Below are 17,680 nucleotides of genomic sequence, written 5' to 3' on the forward strand. Positions count from 1 at the left end.
GTCGCCTGGAAGGAGGGCGTGGGGTTTCCGTGCTCCCTCCTCTGCTCTTTGGCTGCTGGGCAGAGGGAGGGACCGGGGAGGCATTTCTCCCTGGCAGCAGCTGGGAAGCCGCCTGCTCTGCTGCTGCGGTGGTGGCATGGAGGGCCTCTCTGCCTTGGGGGGCAATGTCCTGTTTCGGGCCTCGCTCCTCGGGGTCCGGGCCTCCCTGCGAATGGCACCGGCTCTGCGCTCCTGCTGCAGTGAGGCCTGCCTGGCCCCCCGGGGCACCGGCTCCAGGGCTCCTGGGGGCTCTTTCCTGCATGGCTCCCTGGCCAGGAGGCTGCCCTGCCCTCGCCAGGCATCCGGCTCTGCTTTCAATGTGCCCCCCAGTGCCGAGGACACGGCCAGGCCCGTGGGGGTGTGCTCCATGTTCAGGCTGCCCATGCGGGAGTCGGCCGAAGGGCTGGACGTGGCGTTTGTGGGGGTCCCTCTTGACACTGGCACCTCCAACCGCCCTGGGGCCAGGTAAGGTGACCCTTCTGGAGATGGGGTGATGAAGGCCTGTCCAGCAGCCCAGGATCTGGTGGGGGGGGCAGAACTTTGTGGAACGGGCTTGCAATCTGCCACCTGGGCGGGAAAAGAAAGAACTGCATCAAATTACGCTCATTTACTGTCTCCATACTGGTCCTTTGGCACAGCGTTACCCATTCCTGTGATCCAAGCTCAGCTTCTTCAATCTGCCCCCCACCCCCCGTCGTCTCTGCTGAGAGTGGGCACCACAGTCCAGCAGTCTTGGAAGGTGCCCCGTTGGGGGTGGGTGATCTGGGCCCAGGACTTGAGGAATGCTTCTGCCCGGGTGACTTGGCAAAGAGCGCTCCGTTTGGGGGGAAGCCAGGGTGGCCCCACCCTGCCTCAGCTGACTCTAGCTGGGCCACCGTCCAACCCGTATGTCCGAGGGCTACCAGCTAGGCCCCCTTTGCAGCCCAGGAGCAACGTGGAGCATCTGGGCCAACTACGCTCTTGCAGCGAAGAGACCCTGGGCCGCTCTCTGGCAGCGGGTGGTTTAAACATAACATCGAGGCTGTTTCGTTTTAATCTGCAAGACATCTAAATGTTCAGCCCCCTTCTAGACGGCTGGAACCAAATGGTTTTTGGAACGCCAGCAGAGTTGGCACCACCCGTATATCGGGGAGGGGGTGGATTTCTGTCAAATGGGGGCACCCTGGGAGCGTATGTGGGCGTGCAATTATTGCACTATAAGAAATGAAGGCGGGGGTGCTGCGACGCTTTCTGTGGAGGGCTCCCGGGCCTTGAGGCTGGAAAGGTTGAGGGCCTTTTCGCCAAACGCAATGGCCCTGCGGCCTCTGGCTCCTTAGTTCGCCACCCGCCGGACGTCCCTGAAAGAGCGGGTTGGCCGGGCCTGGTCCCGCCCCGCAGAGGGCTAAGCCACGCACCGGGGCTTTCAACGCAGTGTCTTGATTCACACGGTGCGCTCAAGCCCAGCCAGGCAGGCCACGTTGTGGCAAGGCGCGCGCAGGATCGCATTCTCTTTGAGGCCGAGAAGGTGGCCGATCCGTCGGCTGCTTCTCCTCCAGGTTTGGCCCTCGCCACCTCCGGGCCGAGTCGACGATGGTGCGCTGCTTCAACCCAAGCACCGGGGCAGACCCCTACCACTCGCTCCTGGTCGCTGACATCGGGGACGTCCCCGTCAACCTGTACGACCTGAAGGACAGCTGCAGGCGGGTCCGGGAGGTCTTTCGGAAGATTGTGGCGGGCGGCTGCGTTCCCCTCACGCTGGGTAAGCCACGCAGCTGTGGAAGGAGGGCGAAGGGCTGGGTCCACGCCACGCAAGGGCGGCCTGTCGCCCCCTCCATCACGTCACGTGGCGGGCAGTTCCGCTGATTTCTCCCAAGGAAAGCTCAGGAGCCGCCAGCCACGTGCTCTGCTTTTGCGTTTTGCAGGCGGAGACCACACGATTACGTACCCCATCCTGCAGGCAATTGCAGAAAAGTGAGTGGATAAAGGGTGGAGAAGTCAGCGCTTTGGGTCTTTCAAGGGTTCTCCTTGTTGGTCTTATTGTCGGTTGGGAAACAGCCAGAATCCCACTCAAAGGGGGAAATAAGGGAGATCACTGTGCAGACCTCGGAGGGGGAGGCTGGATTCAGACAAACACGTTGACCCCCAAGCTTCCCATTTCAGGCCAGCACACTGCGCAACCCAGGCCAAGCGTATGGTTGGCTTACGTTGAAGTTACGCAAACCTAGAAAACTTCCATTAAATAACCCACAGTGAATTGGACGCACTGACCCTGAGCAGCTGCGTTCACACTACGCGCTAAGCTTAATTCATTTCAGTCTCGGCTCTTTCTGCTTACGTTTATCTTTTGTGGCGGAGTGTGCTGTGCGCGCAGCCCGTTCAGCAAACGGACAATTCAGAGCTTTGGGGAATCCAAGAAATGGCCAATCCAGGGACCACGCGGAAGCACGTTGTGTGAAGCCGCCAGCCTTCCCGCTTCCGCAAACACAGCTTCCCCCGGCTCCGATGGAGCCTCCCAGCCTTGCTCTCCTCCCTGCAGGTACGGCCCGGTGGGACTGGTCCACGTGGATGCTCACACTGACACTGGCGACCGAGCGCTGGGGGAACGGATCTACCACGGCACGCCCTTCCGGCGCTGCGTGGAAGAGGGGCTGCTGGACTGCGAGCGGGTCGTTCAGATTGGGATCCGGGGCTCCTCCTACTCTCCAGATCCGTACAGGTTTTGCTGGGATCAGGTGAGCCCCGGGACCCCCTCTGGAGCCTCTCTGGTCTCCCCAGTGAAGAGGAGGGGACCTTCTTTCCAGCAGACCCAGAAGCGAAAAGGGGAACCTGAGATGGGTTGAAACTGCTGAGGAGGGGGGCGATGAAAGGAGTCATGCGGGGAAGGGTCCTTGAAGCCCCCAAGCCAACACCCACTTAATTGCAAAATCAGGGGTGGAGCTTGGCAGGGTTGGATTCAGTGCCCTTCCAGCACAAAGGCCCGTTCCACTGTCTGTCTGTCTGTCTGTCTGCTAACGTCTCCCCCAAACGGATGAATGAATTGCACAGGGAGGTTTCTGGGAGAGACTCACAATCAGCTTTGAACAGGGAGTGCTTGTGCAATGCCCGGCCCCTTCCTCAGCCCCAACTGATCTGCAGGAAGGATGCAAGCGGGCATTCCTCGTGTAAATGCGCTCTTTAAATTAATCGGGACTTGCTCTTCGGTAGCACAAAGCTTTGCGTGGCTGGGAGGAGCCCTCCTTTTTTTAGACGACACCCCGTTCCCTTTTGGATAATAGAAGCCCCTTCTCAGAGGACCCTCCCCCCCGCCTTTCAACAGGGTTTCCGGGTCGTGCTGGCGGAGGACTGCTGGATGAAGTCGCTGGTCCCCTTGATGGCAGACGTGAGGCAGCAGGTGGGGGACAGGCCGCTTTACATCAGCTTCGACATTGACGGGCTGGACCCGGCCTACGCTCCCGGCACAGGGACCCCCGAGATTGCAGGTCTCACCCCGGCGCAGGTAAGCCGGTGTAACAGCTCAGCTCTGCTGGGCGCGCCCAACCGTGGTGGCTCATGAACCAGCTGTGGTTTGATGTGTGAACGCAGCTAGTGTTACTCAATTAGTCTGCAAATCACAGAAAATGCACTTCCACCCTGTGAGCTCAGGAGGGCTCAGGGGAGAGTGATGAGGGTCCTACATGGCGAGATCGAAGGGGGGTTCTGGGGGACCATTCCCGACACGACTGCAGCTGGAAAGGGGAACACGTCTCAGCAGAAGCTGCCCAGATCTTTGGGGGTGGGGGGGCTGCTTTAATTTAGATTCATGCCCCAAGGGCCCTCAGAGGCCCTGTCCCGCTTGGGGGGGTGTCCTGGGATCCTCTCTGCCCACCCGCTTGCTCCTTCTTGCTTCCCCACAGGCCCTGGAGATCATCCGAGGCTGCCAAGGATTACGCATCGTGGGGGGGGATCTTGTGGAAGTTGCTCCTGTGTACGATCCTTCTGGTAAGCGGGGGGCAGGTGCCCCTTCCCCAAAGGTCAGATTATGCACCAAGGGTTTTGGCTGCCATTGGACAGACGGCAGTCGCACCCGGTCGCGGCATTGCCAGCCTCTTTCAAGCTCTGGCACCCTTCAGGTGGGCAGAACTGGGCATTCCTGAGCTTGGGGCGGCCACCCAACTGCCCTGCTGCTGCCCTATTTCACAGATCGGAAGGCTGGGGCGGTCCAGAGGACGTTTGGGGTTCCACGTCCTTGTTCTTTCCTTCCCACCAAAACCCAAAGCGGGAGGTCGGTATAAACTGAGATGGAGGCTTCAGCGGTTTTCCTGTTGCTTCAGAGCTGGGCATCGCTCAGCAAGCAGCCTTCTCCAAGGGCCCCCTTCCCCTGTGCTCGAAAAACTAGAACCGTAATCACGCATGCATTTGCAAAAAGCAGATGTCCTGAATTGCTCCTGAGGAAACATGTTCTGCTCTTTGCTTACAGGTAACACAGCTCTTTTGGGCGCAAACCTGCTCTTTGAAATGCTGTGCGCCCTCCCCCGGGTGAAGACGATGCAATCCCGTCCCCCAAAAGTCTGATTTCATGCTCTGAGAATAAAAGGGTCCCCTCTCCCTCCCCGTGGTATCTATCCTTGCAATATCAGTACGAGACACCCTTGGAAAACCGCAGGGGCATATCAGACCCTGACTGTCTTCCATTTTTAGAACATGAAGTGACTAGTCCTTATTGCTGCAGCAAAAACCTGACAGCACTGAAGGAAGTACTGCCTGGGGCTGATCCGGGTGGAGTCCTCCTTTCAGGAAGGGGGAGAGACGGAAGATACATCAGTAACACCATCCGAGTCCCATTTTTTCCTCAAGTGCTTGCACAGGAGCAGCACAGGATGGGATTTATTGAGGATGACTGGAACCCAGAGCCAGCTGCCCTTAAGACTCCCTCTGAACCCACAGGAGCCAACAGAGCTGGTGTGCCGTGCAACCTCCCCTCCTCCACCAGGAATCAGCCCAGCCCTCCATCTCAGCCAAGGTCCCCAGTGCGTCTTTAGAACAGGGGTCCCCAAGGGAGTTCCACCCAGCGCAGAGGATATTTGGTGGGGACGCAGCAACCCTGGAGAAGCCGGACGATCACGGGTGCCTTTGCCTTCAGTCTCACCACCGTATGGCCAAGGGGAAGACTGTCCCTGTCAGCTAATTAAAGTTAAGGTTGCACCATCTTGTGGTCAGACATTAAAATAGTTTATTTCAGCTTCAAACTGGTTAAGAGTCTTAAAGCAAAGCAAACCCCAAATCAGTGTAGTGCTTGCTCACAAATACCCAGAAAGAAAGAAAAGATAACAGAAAAAAAAAAGACAATTTGCCCAATAAATTATTTATTCCCTGACATCCCACTCCCACCCCAGTATCAAAAGTGCAAAATACATTGCTTTCCTTCCAAGCGAGTTCGCTGCCTGGGTTATGAGGCCTATCCGTTTCAGACACACGTTTTTCTACAGCAGACAGGAGACAACGGGGTGCTGGTCGTGGGGGAACTGCAGCTGCCAAGTCGGAAAGGGGGTTGTGGGCATGGGGGGCAGCTGAAGGCAGCTTGTCTCAGGCGCCTGGTTGCGCAACGAGGAACAGGCAGGGCTCCTTTCGGCCACAGGGCAGGGTCAGCGTTTCTATTTTCAGCGCGCAGTCCTCGCTTGGCGAGGGGGCCGCCTCGGCTTGGGCACCGGCCTCTCTGGCAGCCAGAGCGAACAGACGCCAGTCAAAAGCAGATCAAGTGCCCAGGTCAGCAACCCGCCCCGAGCGTGGGGGTGGGGGGGCAGTCAGCTTGACAAAGCGTGATTTGCAGCACCCGGGAAGCAGCCGCCCTGTGCACAGCACCCGCCCTTGGCTCTGCTAAAGGCCCCTGCTCCGAGGCTTTCTGCGAAAGGGGACCGTTTCCCATCCACTGTCGGGAAAATTGGGGGCTGCTGCTGAGGCAAACGAGCAGGAGGGTTTGGCGGCAGTGACCCCCGCCCTCCTGGAACAGCCCGGGAACTTGATGAGTTTGGAGCATTATCGGGGGGGGGGGGGCTTTGTGCGTGCGGATGCGCTTCTCCAGCGAGTCGCATCCGGGACAGCGCAAGGCAGCACGTGCCACGTCGGCAGTGGGGGGAACACTGAACCAGGGAGGCCGGGAAAGGCCTGCAACGTAGCCCAGAAGTAAAGCTCGCCCCCTCCCTCTCCTCAGCGCCCCCACTGCGAAGCGCCACTCGCAAAGGCTCAGGCGGCAGAATTCCGGACCGGCTTGTGGTAGGGCCCATTTCTGGACAGGACTAAGGAGCCTCCTTGTGGGGAGAAAACTAGCACCTCAAGAAAGGGCTGCTTTAGAGCTACCTACAATCTGCCAGGCTGTTGGAGGGGAGGAGAAGCTGCTACGTTTTGTTCTCCCCCCTGCCCCACAGTCTGATCTTTGCAATCTATTTAGACAACTCAAAAGACAACCCCCCCCCAAAAAAACCCAACAGATGTTGCGCCATCCTGAAAGAGGACAAAAAGAGGTAAAGAGGCAGCTTCATAATATTGTAAACAAGCAAACTGAAACGAGGCCAGTTGCAGCTATGACGGCTCAGGGGGCGGGGGGGATCTAGCATCCATTTCAACAGACAGCTGAGCAGTTCCGTCCTTGTTCGGCCTGAAGGAGATTCAAGATCCTGGACGCCGAGGAACTTTCATGGCCGCCCCCAGATGGCCTCTTCCCGTGGAGGGCGGAGGGGGCACCGCTCACGAGAGGAGCAACGAGAGGGTCTGCTTTTGGGCGCCTGGTGGTTTTGCACTTGCGATCTAGGGATGCGGTAGCTCGGTTATGGCGCTAGACTAGCCGTCTTTAAACAGAAAGCCACAGAGAAGACGCGGGGAGGCATCGGAAAGACATGGCTCGTGGATCTGTCCTAGGGCCCAGCCAGGATCACTCTTAGCGGGCAGCTTCACAGGCCTGGGGGGCCTGCAGGGGTGCCAAGCACCCCCATCCCCCCCCGCTGGACTGCCTGTCCCGTTAACCGGTCAGTAGCCGAGGAGATTCCCTCCCACACGCCCTGAGTCCCTTGCCACCGGGGAAGACACGGCCAGCCAGGACTGGCTCAGGAGACAGGCCCCGTCGCATGCAGGGGGGCCTGAACGAGCTGAGCCGCCCGTGGACGGTCTGGGGAACATCAAAACCCATCTCTGAAGGAACAGCGGCTGTAAAAATCCATAGGCAAAGAGTTCTGATGGCAGCAGCAGCAGCAGCAGCAGCATCTCTCGACATTTCGAAGGCTGGGGAAGGAGAAGGGGGCAGGGGGAGGAGGAGGAGGAGGAGGAGGAGGAGGAGGAGGAGGAGGAGGAGGAGGAGGAGGAGGAGGAGAAACCGTGCCCTGTCCGCTCTCCCCGACGTCCGGACTATTTGGTACCCGAGGGTCTCTCAGCGCCTTTCTCCGGCGGCTCCTAGGGCAAAGACGCGGCTTCTAACTCACCGGGCCTAGGAGAAGTCGTCTAAAAGCTACGGTCTATCCGACACCGTGGAAACCTTCCACACACAAGCTGCTCCACGGTGTCCTCGTTCCACGGCTGCAGTAATCCAGTCACTTCCCAACCCTTCTCGGACAATTTTTATTTGGGTTCAGTCTAGCGCCGGCCAGGAGGGGATATAAAATCTCTGCAGCGACCCTTCCAGCAGCCGCTCCATCCACAAGGACAGCCGGTGCAGCTTGCTTTTCACGGATCGGCAAGCGGACGAGGGCCTGCCCCACACGTCCCCCGGGTCGGCCTCCTCGCAGGGGCCCGGGCGGCTATCGCCCTCCTCCGACGGGTGGGGCACGAAGAGGCAGAAGTACCGCTTGTGGCCGTTGAGGGCCAGGACGTAGCCGGTGTAGTCACGCTCCAGGAAGTGCTGGTCGTACTGGTTGGGGATCGGGGCTGCGTCCTGCGCAAACTCCAGCACGTCCTCCAGCCACTCCCGGTGCTTGTCCAGGCTCAGGAAGGAGAAATGGAGGCAGCTGCTCCTGGGGAGAGGCGAAGAGGAGACTCTCGAGAGGAGTCCCTGCGACGGGCAGCACCGGCCGTATCCCGCCCCCTTGGAGGTCAGTATAAGGCAGCCCTCAGAAGGCCCCCAGGGCCCCCTCCCTGGTGCCCAAGGAGACGGACATACCCCGTAAAGGTGAAGACCTCCTGAGCGAACTTCTGCAGCAGAGGAGTTTTGCTGGAGTTGGAGAGGATGAGGACCACGTTCATGTGGCCAGGCCGCAGGCGCACCAGGTTGCTCGTGTAGGTGATGTCTGTGAGCTCCGTCACTTTCACGGAGTACTTTTTGGGAATCCTGCAGGAAGCGCAGGGCGGTCATTTCACAGGGCAAAACGAAGGGGAAGCAGCATCTCCACAGAGGTCAAGGGAAACCCGGGGTTTTAGAGAGGAAGAAAACGGGGGAAGGCCCAGGGTATGCTGGAAAGGACCGAGGCGTTTCGGCGGGTCACAAGCCCAGCATGAGCCAGCAGCGTGATGCCGCTGCTCAAAAGGCAAGCCTGATCACTGGCCGCATTATTCATGCCAACACGGCATCTGGCTCCCCACAAACACAGGAGGAAGAACCTGTCTTCTTTGGTGAAGTTCATGTCGTTCTTCTCGCTCTTGGGGGGAGGGTCATCCTTCTTGGCGGGAGGCAAATCTCTTTCGTCGCTCGAATCGCTGGAAAAGAGAAGCCGGGGGCTGGTCTCAAAAGTTCTGGGATCCTGCCTCATCTGCTCCCCGCCCAGCAAATGCCTCTTGCCCCTTCTGAAAATAGGACACGAGCAATCGACCGGCGGAGGCTGACCTGAAAGCTTGCACTATCACTGTCCCGAACAGGATGAACAGTGCCGAAAAGATCAGGGAAAGCAAAGGCATCATTTCCCGCCTGGAAGAGAGAGAAGCTGCCAACGGAGAAGAGCCGCCTCTGCCCCACACTTCCCCCTCGCCTCCAAGGGCTGTGCCGCGTGCGGGGGGGGGGGGAGAAAGCAGAGCCGGCGCTAAGGGTCAGACGGGGGGCAGCGGGGTCACCATCATCCTTTTGAGGGTAGGAAATCCAAAGCTGGATGTGGCCTCTCTAGATTGCCCAGAGGCCTGTGACTATTGTGCAGGGGGGGGCACAATAATAAAGAACAGAAATGGGGAGGGGGAGCCCAGTCTACTGCTAGGAGCTCAGTTCCTCCCCCAGATCAGCAAGAGCAGAGGGGCCCTGCCCTCCTGGGCCAGCCTTCTTGCTTGCTTCCTCTGAGCGCGAGGACAGGGCAACACGGGAGTAACGACGAGCGTGTAACGATATGGGAGCTTGCAAGCAGCTGGGGGGAAAAAGAATGACAGGGTCTTTCTACTCCAATCTTCACAAGCCTGATGGTTGTGGGGGCTGAGAATTATGGGCTTTGGAGGCCCCCGGCTCAGGAGCTTCAGTGGACCTGATGCGAGGCGTTTAATTATCCGGGGTCCCTTGGAGTTTGGGGGCCCAAAGCAAGAGACCCCTTCGGAATACGCACCAGTTGCTGCGAAAGAGGCTGTCCCAGCAGTCCGCGGCATAGTCCGCGGCGGAATAGACCCATCGGAGAAAGAAAACCTGCGGTCGTCGCGTCAAGGTTGGAGAGAGAAGGGAGATAACGAAGAGGAGGTTAACAAAAGCGCTGAAATATGGGGAGGGGCGAGGACTGAACGGTTGCTTTTGACAGAGTGGCTGAGCAGCCTCGGGGCAGGGGGGAATCTGAGATCTGACCCAGGTCTTGGATCCCCTCGGCTCCCACGTGGCGTGTCCCCTCTTGGTCCCAGTTTCCAGGGAAGAACTGCAGCTTTACTGCACTGAAAACAAGTAATGGAGTCTACCCAGGGGGTCTCCCCCAGGGAAAGACCAAGTGGGTTCCTTCCAGGAGCACAGGAGTAACCCCCAGATGAAATCAAAGCCAGTCTTTGAAAAAAAAAAAAGCAGAACTCTTGTGAGAATTCAAAGGGCAAGAAAACCAAATTTTCACTCGATTTTCGGGGTTCTCCCTTGAAACCTTGAGAGGCCGAGTGCAAGGGTGAGATCTGCCTGGGTTCAATTTCTACTCTGCTTCGACATCAGCCCACAGAGTGCTCAGCCTCTGCAAGAGCCCCCCTTTACCCCCATCCCCTTGGGAAAGGCCAGCAGACTTACAGGAGCCAGCTCATCAGCCAGGTCCGGCAGGACGGCGTCCGAGGAGAGAAAGGCTGCGTCCATCCTCAGCTGATCCAGGAAGTCCAGGAGGGTGAAGCTGTCCTCCTCAGTGCCCCTCCAGGGATCTTCCAGGGCCTTGTACACGACCCGCCCAGCGTTGTTGCGTCTCTCGAGGATGACCACCTGGGTGGGGAGAGGCCGTAGTGGCGGGGAGGGATCAAGAGTCTGGAGATCGTTGTCCCCTTCAGCACGCTTCCCCTCCTGGGTGGCCTCCAGAAGGTTGGACTGCCCCTCCCATCATCTCAAGCGTGGCATACAGAGGGGGTTGTCCAACGATTGGGGCCTATTAAGGTGGGGAGGAAAGTCTGGAGCTCCTCACAGACCTCCTTTGGGGAGGAAGGGACCCTTCAGGGCTGAGAACAGGGTGAGCCACTGCCGCGCCCCCAGCGATCCAAGCCCCCCCGACCCAAGGCACCCCCCTCTCACCATCTCCATGCAACTGGTGCCCCTCCAGGTCCAGGCTCGGTTTCAGATTCCCCGGAGAGTCTGCTGCCACCCAGAGAACGCAGACTGAAGTCGCCACCATTCCCAGAATTCCCAGCCACGGCCACACTGCTGGGGAATGGGGGGGTGCCCAGACCCGAACGAGACATGCAAAACACTCACAGCTGACTTTGCCTGAAACCAGATGTTGCCCCGCAGCAGCGTGCGGGCGAACTCCTGCTGGTAGTCGCCGTAGATGTGAGCAAACCTCAGGGTCTCCTTGGTGTTGGCCACGGCAAAGGCCAGGAAGGCTTTGTAGCCCTCCGCGTACTTCTCCCCCTCGGCAGTGATCAAGACCACACAGTACCTGCACCAACAGAAGAAAAAGAGGGGGTGCTATCACACAGGAACGCCGAGGACTAGCGCCTTGGGAATAATCCCTCTGAGGCCCAGGCTCCTTCTGAAGGGACCTGTGGAAGCAACGCGCCATCCGGCCACGCCACAGGAATTTGGGCTCTGCTTTGCCAACAACAGAAAGGTTCACTGAAGAGCCTGTGGTCCTGGATTCCAATTCCCGTCCAGCTCAGCCAGGGCGGACAGGACCAGCCTGGGACCAGCCACCTCCAAGCTGGACATCCTCCAGATGGGTCAACTGCCTTCCAGAATTCCCCAGCCCACTTGGCCGCTGCTGAGAATTCTGGGAGTTTGAGTCCACCCGTCTGCAAGGCGCCCAGCTTGGAGGAGACGGACCTTGGCTGGCCCCTGGACGGAGGGGGGTCCACCCCCATCGCCCACTCACTTGTGCTGACGGTGAGTCTTCTTCGCAGGACACAGCTCTTGGAAGAGTTTCTGACTGGTGAGCCGAGAGGCCATGAGGAACTTGTTCTGGGACAGGAAGTCGTCGATCAGCTGCTTTTTCATGTTGCGGGCCTGGAAGAAAGAGGAGAAAAAAGATGTTGGTGGAAAAGTCGCTGTGGTGCCTTCTCCGTGCGTTTTCCTAGAATCAAAACTTCTCAGATTATGCACCTTTTGGAGGTGGAGAAGGAACTGCAGAATAGCCTTAGCTGATGAAGCCACAGCTTTAAACTCGCTGGGCAGATCCCTAAATCCTGCTGTTTTAACCGTGGTTCATCGAACAGCCTGCAACGGTTAGGCCCACACATGATCACACTAAGCCTTAAACAATGGCTCGCAAATCACATGAAGGCACCACACACTTGTACTGGTGTGAAACAGGGAGCTGTGATGTGACCCCTTCATTTTTGATTTTAAGGTAGAAATCGGCATGTGGCCCTTGGAACCGACCACAAATCCCGGCTGCTGACACAGCACCCCAACATTTTGAGAATGGAAACATGAAAACTGTGCATGTTAAAACAGATCTTTTTTTTGGTCGCTTTTTCAATCGAGTCTCTTGAACCACCGTGCATGGTCTCATCTTGCGCAGACCTTGCCTTCCCTGTTTGGCACACTATGCCCCCTCCCCAAACCCATGAAGGGAGGCTCCTAGTTTCCAAAATGTCCCGACTTTCATATTTTTGAAATAACTCATCCCCCACCCTGCACGGCTACCCCAACTCCCCCCAAAACAGGGCAGCAATTTGGCAGCAATTGTCAATGTCCAGAAGCACTGCGTTCCAGGTTATTTGCGGGGAGGGGGGAACGATGCACTAATTTAAAAAGGGAGCAAAAGTAAGGTCATGCTATCTCCTTCAAGGCCCCCTGAAGCCCTCAAGAGCTGGGGAAGGAAATACCTGCCCCACCCACCTCCAAAAATCCAAAACGGGTTCGCCTGGATTACGCTCAGGGTTCCTGCAGGCAGCCCCGTGGGACCGTACCTGGATGACGTCAGCTGGCTTCTCGATATGTTCCTTGAAGACCATCATGGTGGGCGTGTAGACGTTAATATTGTATTGGCTAGAAAGTTCTTCGGTGCCCCGGAGCCCAACATACACGTATCCAAAGGACAAGTAATCTCTGTACGCAAATGCGGTGAGCTGGAAGGGGAGGGGAGTCAGGCCCCATGGCAGACCCCTGTTCAGTGCATCCCAAGGGGCCCCTCCTGACTCCCCCCACCAACAAAGGAGGAGGAGGGATGTATCAGCTGCTCAGGGTGCCGGGATAGCAGGCAATGGGTGGGGGCTGCACGCCTGAAGTCCAGGTCTCTCTTTAATTTCCACGCCTTTGTCCTTTACCATAAAACACCGCTCCCGGTCTCCGCCCCCATGCTTCCTCTGAATTCCCCCCCCGACTTCTGAACACCCCCCTCTTGGTGCATCCACAGCCTCACACCTCCAATGCCGGCGAGGAGAGACGTCCTGGTGACTGGGGGGCCTCTGCTGCGGATTGCAAAGCCTGGGCTCCCCTTCTATCCCCAAAAGTGGCTTCCTCCAAGGACCAGGGGCCTGAGAAAAGGGTCCCAAGGCACAAAAGGGGGGCTTTAGCCTCGGGGGGGCAGCCAAGACCGGGCGGGAGCTTTACCTTGTACAGTAACGGGACGAGGGGCAGGTGGTCAAAGAGAAGGACGTGAGGCTTATTCTCTTTCTTCCAGTTCGACAGGAACCGGACGTAGTTTTTGTCTGTGATCTACCATGGGAAGAGGGAAGGGCGTCAGACAGCGCCTGCCAGCCGAGAGGAAAGGGGGCAGACTCCCCATTAAGAGTGCCACCTCAGCCTTGATTTTTCAAAGGTGTTCCTTGCAGGGTGGTGCCGGCAGTTTAAAAAGGAACCCGCAGAAGAAAAGGAAACACAAAACTTAGGAGTAACTAATACTCCAAGCGGAGAGCAACTTTGCAATTCTGATGGGGACGGGGGGGGGGGGGGGCGCTGAAGCTGGGTGCTGCGTGCCCCACCCCCTCGGCCACTTGCTTGCCTCCCTCCCTCCCACCCACCCAATAAAAGAGAAAAACAGCAGAGGACAAAGAATAAACGCCACCCACAGGTCTTTCCCTGGGGTGTGGGGAAGGGGCATCTCAGTCAACCGGAGGTTCAGAGAGGAGAACGTCCCAGGAAGCCGCTCCGTACCTTCTCCACCAGACCCCCTGGGAGAAGGTTCTCCACAAAGTGCCGGAGGTTCTCTCGGACCACCGCATTGTGGAAGAAGGTGACCTTCCCGTTGATCAGCCCAAGGATGGACGGGGTGCTGTGCGCGCCCAGGTGCTGGGCCAGGCGCCTCTCGTAGCCTGCGTGGATGACGCCGATCCCCACGCCTGGAGGAGGGAACGATGGACCTCTCAAAATGGAAGCCAGCTAACCCGCAGAGCGCCGGGAGAGCTTCAGGCCTCTCCGCCCCAGAACGGGATCCGGTCACGGCTCTGGACAGGCCTCGAGGGTAACCCTAAGTGGGCCGTCATCCACCACCACTATGTAATGAGAGCGCCCACATCAACCGCATCAGCATGTCAAAATGGCTGTTCTCCCAGGGAGCAGCTTTAACCCCAACCGGTCTCCAGCAGCCAAGGCGGAGGCAGAAGACCCAGCACCTGCTGCCAGGCCCTCCCAAAAGCCCACTGAACGAGCCCAGCCCTCTGCCTTCTCTCACCCATCCCTTCGAGCTCCTGCACCACCTCCTTCCACACCGGCTCGATGTGGATGCAGCTGAAGCACCAGTCCGAGGTGATCTTGATCAGGTAAGGCTTCCTGAAGCTGTCCGGCACAATCTCGTTGACGTAATGCGAAAAGTGCAGCAGGTATTTCTCGTCGATGGAGTCACGGCGGTCCGAGTTGAAGGGGAAATGGAAGAAGGATTCGTCGAAATAAAAGCTTTCGTGGAAGGGGTGGAACTGGCGGTGCTGCTGCTGCTGCTGCTGCTGGTGAGGGAAGCCCTGGTTCTCGCCCACGTCGCCGTAGCGGTCAAAGTTCCATCGCTTCTCCTCGTTGGACAGGATCTGGGCAGAAAGAGCAAGGGTCTCCAGCCCGGGCCCCTCTTTCCCTCCCAACTGGCGTTCCTTGACCTCGGCAGCCTCCGAGGCTTCCCCAGCCAGGTGGAGGGTGCCGAGTTCTGGGTCCACCCGGCCGGAGCCCATTCAGGGCGAGGGGACTGCCGCTTTTCCTTTTGGGCAATGGATACGGCATCTATTTTTCCCAACCTAAACTGCTATCAAAGGGGACGTTTGAGTCAGAGACATCAGATATGAGAGTCATCCCACAGTGAGATGGGCGGGGACAAATAAATATAAAATGAAATAAATAAATAAATATTTCTGCAGGAGAGAAGGCTATCCCCAATGATCAGGAAGGTGTTAACCTTTCCCTTTCTGTATTTTGTGACACATACACACTCCCCCCACAAAAATCACCCCGCTTGTGGTAAACAAGCTCAGCAGGTAGGCGAAAGCCACACCCCGCTTCCAAGGGAGTGGGAGTCATCCACTGAGAAATCGACAGGCACAGATGATAAATCCAAGGAGCCGCCACGTAGCTAAGGAAAGCGGACGGCTGCAGTTGCCCGCCTTATGTGCTTTTGCAAACCCCGATACGCAAACTCCGAACGTGGTCTCGGTACCTCGTAGGCTTTGCTGATTTGTATAAACTTATCTTCCGCTCCCGGATCTTTATTCTTGTCCGGATGCCTGGAAGGTGGAGAAAAGCAGGTCAGCAGCGGCCTAAGCACAAGAGCCTCACAGCGGCAGTGCAGTAGGGGGACAGCGTGTTTTTACTTTGGCCGCCTTTAATTTACTGCCACATTACCATAGTTAAACAACTTTGTTTTTAACTCAGTCTGTACGCCCCTTCAAGAGGAAGACACGACCAGCAGTATAAAAATGCGTCAAATATGAATGGACGAATAAAGCTGAAACAGCCACCCGCCAGCATTTAATGAGCGTAACCGCTTACACATCTCACTGTGCTTTTAATTCACCTCCGTTCGCCTGTTTTCACATGACTAACCGTCGGTCAGAGCAGAATCATGAAAAACTCCGTTCATCAGCTGAGTAGTCTGGATAAGAATCAATCACTTCAATTCTCATCAGAGGCGGATTATTGCTGAGGCACTCACCACTCCCGGGCGAGTTTCTTGTAGGCTTTTTTAATGTCCGCCTGGCTCGCCGTCCTGCTGACGCCCAGGATCCGGTAGGGGTCGAAATCGACGGCCGACAAGATCTGCAGGGCCAGGATGAGGAAGAGGACCGCCACCAGGGAGAGGCTGAGCCGCTTCATCTCCATCTCCTTTCCTGCAGGGAATCGGCCCAGGAGCCTTCCTGGGCGCAAGAAGACAGGGAGGGTCGTGAGGGCCCAGGATACGGAGGAAGACCCCCGGGTGGGCACGGACATGCTGCCCCTTTGCCCTCCCAGATCCACGTCTTCCTCTTTCCCCCAGTCAGGGGCCGGCGCCCTCCCTCCCTCCCTCCCTCCCACTCTTCCACAACCTTTCAGGGAACAGGAAGGCAAACCGCCTTATTTCCCCCAAAGCCCCTTTAGTCCTCCTGCCATGCAGCCCAGAGAGACCGCAGCCAGTCTGCTTCTTTTCAGAGGGGTTGAAATGACAGGCCCTTCACTGCCTCCTTTATTCATTTACTTATTTTTCCTCTTGCTTCCCAAAAGCTGCACTGAAACAGCGTTGTTTTCTCAGGCAGAAGCCTGCAGGGGGAAGGGGCATATTTCTAGAGTTGGCTGCCTGTGGGTCAGAAATGGGGGGAGGGGGCCGCGACAGCTAAAGAGAGCAGTACCGGAGACTGAGCTTGGCTCCCGGTGGCCTCGATCCCAGGTGGGAGTGGGGGCGGGGAACGGGACTGAAGCTAGACCCCCGCGGGGCGACGGTCTCTAGAGACACGCGGTGTTCGGGAGGGGGCAAGGCGCCCACGAACACGCTGGGACCGCAACTCGCCGGCCTCACCCAGCGCTCAGACCAACCCAGGCCGGTGCTGTTGGGAAAGCTGGAGTGGCCCAGAAAGCAAGGCTTCGGCGGGGGGGAGGGGGAGGGAAACCCTCTCGCCGGTTCGCCGCTATTCGGGGGCGTCGGTGGCAACGCGCCAGGATTTACCCGGATGCTGGTTCCGGGCGCCAAGCAGGCGCCCGAGAGCCCAGCGCCCGCCCCGCCTGCCTGCCTGCCTGCCTGCCTGGCGTTCCCGCGGCTGAAAAGTACAGCCGGTTTCCCCGCCTTCCAATTCCCGCGGCTAACCCAAAGCCACGCCGGCGTTCACAGCCCACAACGGCCGCCGCCGCCGCCGCCGCCGCCGCCGCGAGATCGGGGGAGCAGCGCGACGTGGGCGATTCCGGGCCGACGCGACCCGGCACCCTGCCGCCGGGCAGCAGCCGGCCGCGGGGCATCGGCGGGGCCCCCGCCCCGAAGCGGCAGCGCTGGACCAGCCGGGCGGGCTGCGCCCCGGGTCCCCCCGCCTTCCCGCCCGCAGGGCTCCCGGGCCGCTTCCCCCGGCCGGGAGCGGGAGCGGGAGCGGGGGACCCCGCCCGCCGACCCATGCCCCGGGGCCGGGTGTCGGGGCGTGGGCGCCGCGCCCTCCGCCCGCCCCGGGGACGCCTCCGTGGGCCGGAGGCTCTCCCGGGGCCGTCGAGGGCTCCGGGCAGCGCCTGCGGGGGGCCGCGGGCTGCTTCCTGGCCTCGCCAGGGCCGAGGCTCCCCAGCCCGGGGCCCGGCCTCTCTCCGCCCGCCGGGGGCCCTGGGGCCGTTCGCCCGCACGCGCAGAGCCTGCCCCCCGCGCCCCACCCCGGGCCCCCTCCCAGCGGGTCTCTTCCTGGCAGCTCCTTCCCCGACCCGGTGCCCTCCAGGCGCGCTGGGCGGGGCCGATAAGAGCCGCCGTCCACCGGGATCCCGCGGAGGAGAGGGGAGTGGGGCCCGGAACCCCCCGCCGCCGCCTCCCGGGCCCAGCGCGGCCCTCCCGCCCCTCTCCCGGACCAATGAGGAAGATCGGCGAGGGGGTAGAGCGTCCCCCTCCCCCGGCCACGTGACGACTTGAGGCGCCCCCCGGGGAAAGGGAGGGGGAAGGGCGCCCGCAATACCCACCAGGGCTCCTCCTGTCTTCCCGGTCCCCACTTCCGGCTCGGCGGCCCCGTCACCATAGAGACGGCGCAGCCGACGCTCACTTCCGGCGCGGGC

At 59.2% G+C, this 17,680-nt stretch overlaps 2 protein-coding genes across 2 annotated transcripts; one reads left to right on the top strand and one right to left on the bottom strand.

Annotated features, from left to right (window-relative positions):
• The first annotated feature begins 39 nt into the window (after positions 1–39).
• AGMAT (agmatinase (putative)) lies at positions 40–5,235 on the top strand. Its single transcript, XM_025163338.2, has 7 exons — positions 40–504; positions 1,575–1,777; positions 1,941–1,989; positions 2,555–2,750; positions 3,335–3,514; positions 3,912–3,996; positions 4,475–5,235. The coding sequence occupies exons 1-7, from the start codon at positions 137–139 to the stop codon at positions 4,567–4,569; spliced, it is 1,176 nt and encodes a 391-aa protein (XP_025019106.2). The 5' UTR covers positions 40–136; the 3' UTR covers positions 4,570–5,235.
• Positions 5,231–17,676, bottom strand: DNAJC16 (DnaJ heat shock protein family (Hsp40) member C16). Its single transcript, XM_088147652.1, has 15 exons — positions 17,588–17,676; positions 15,627–15,828; positions 15,132–15,198; positions 14,169–14,514; positions 13,652–13,836; positions 13,109–13,213; positions 12,466–12,624; positions 11,427–11,557; positions 10,811–10,994; positions 10,145–10,327; positions 9,498–9,574; positions 8,801–8,881; positions 8,578–8,673; positions 8,141–8,308; positions 5,231–7,994 (listed from the first exon to the last, which is right to left on the bottom strand). Exons 2-15 carry the CDS (start codon positions 15,791–15,793, stop codon positions 7,613–7,615), a joined length of 2,331 nt encoding a protein of 776 aa, XP_088003778.1. The 5' UTR covers positions 15,794–15,828; positions 17,588–17,676; the 3' UTR covers positions 5,231–7,612.
• Between the last annotated feature and the right edge of the window lie 4 nt (positions 17,677–17,680).

This window comes from Python bivittatus, unplaced genomic scaffold (assembly GCF_059951505.1).
Source record: "Python bivittatus isolate LINGU-HERP-01145 unplaced genomic scaffold, Pbiv_v1 ctg000510_np1212, whole genome shotgun sequence".
Classification (NCBI taxonomy): domain Eukaryota; kingdom Metazoa; phylum Chordata; class Lepidosauria; order Squamata; family Pythonidae; genus Python; species Python bivittatus.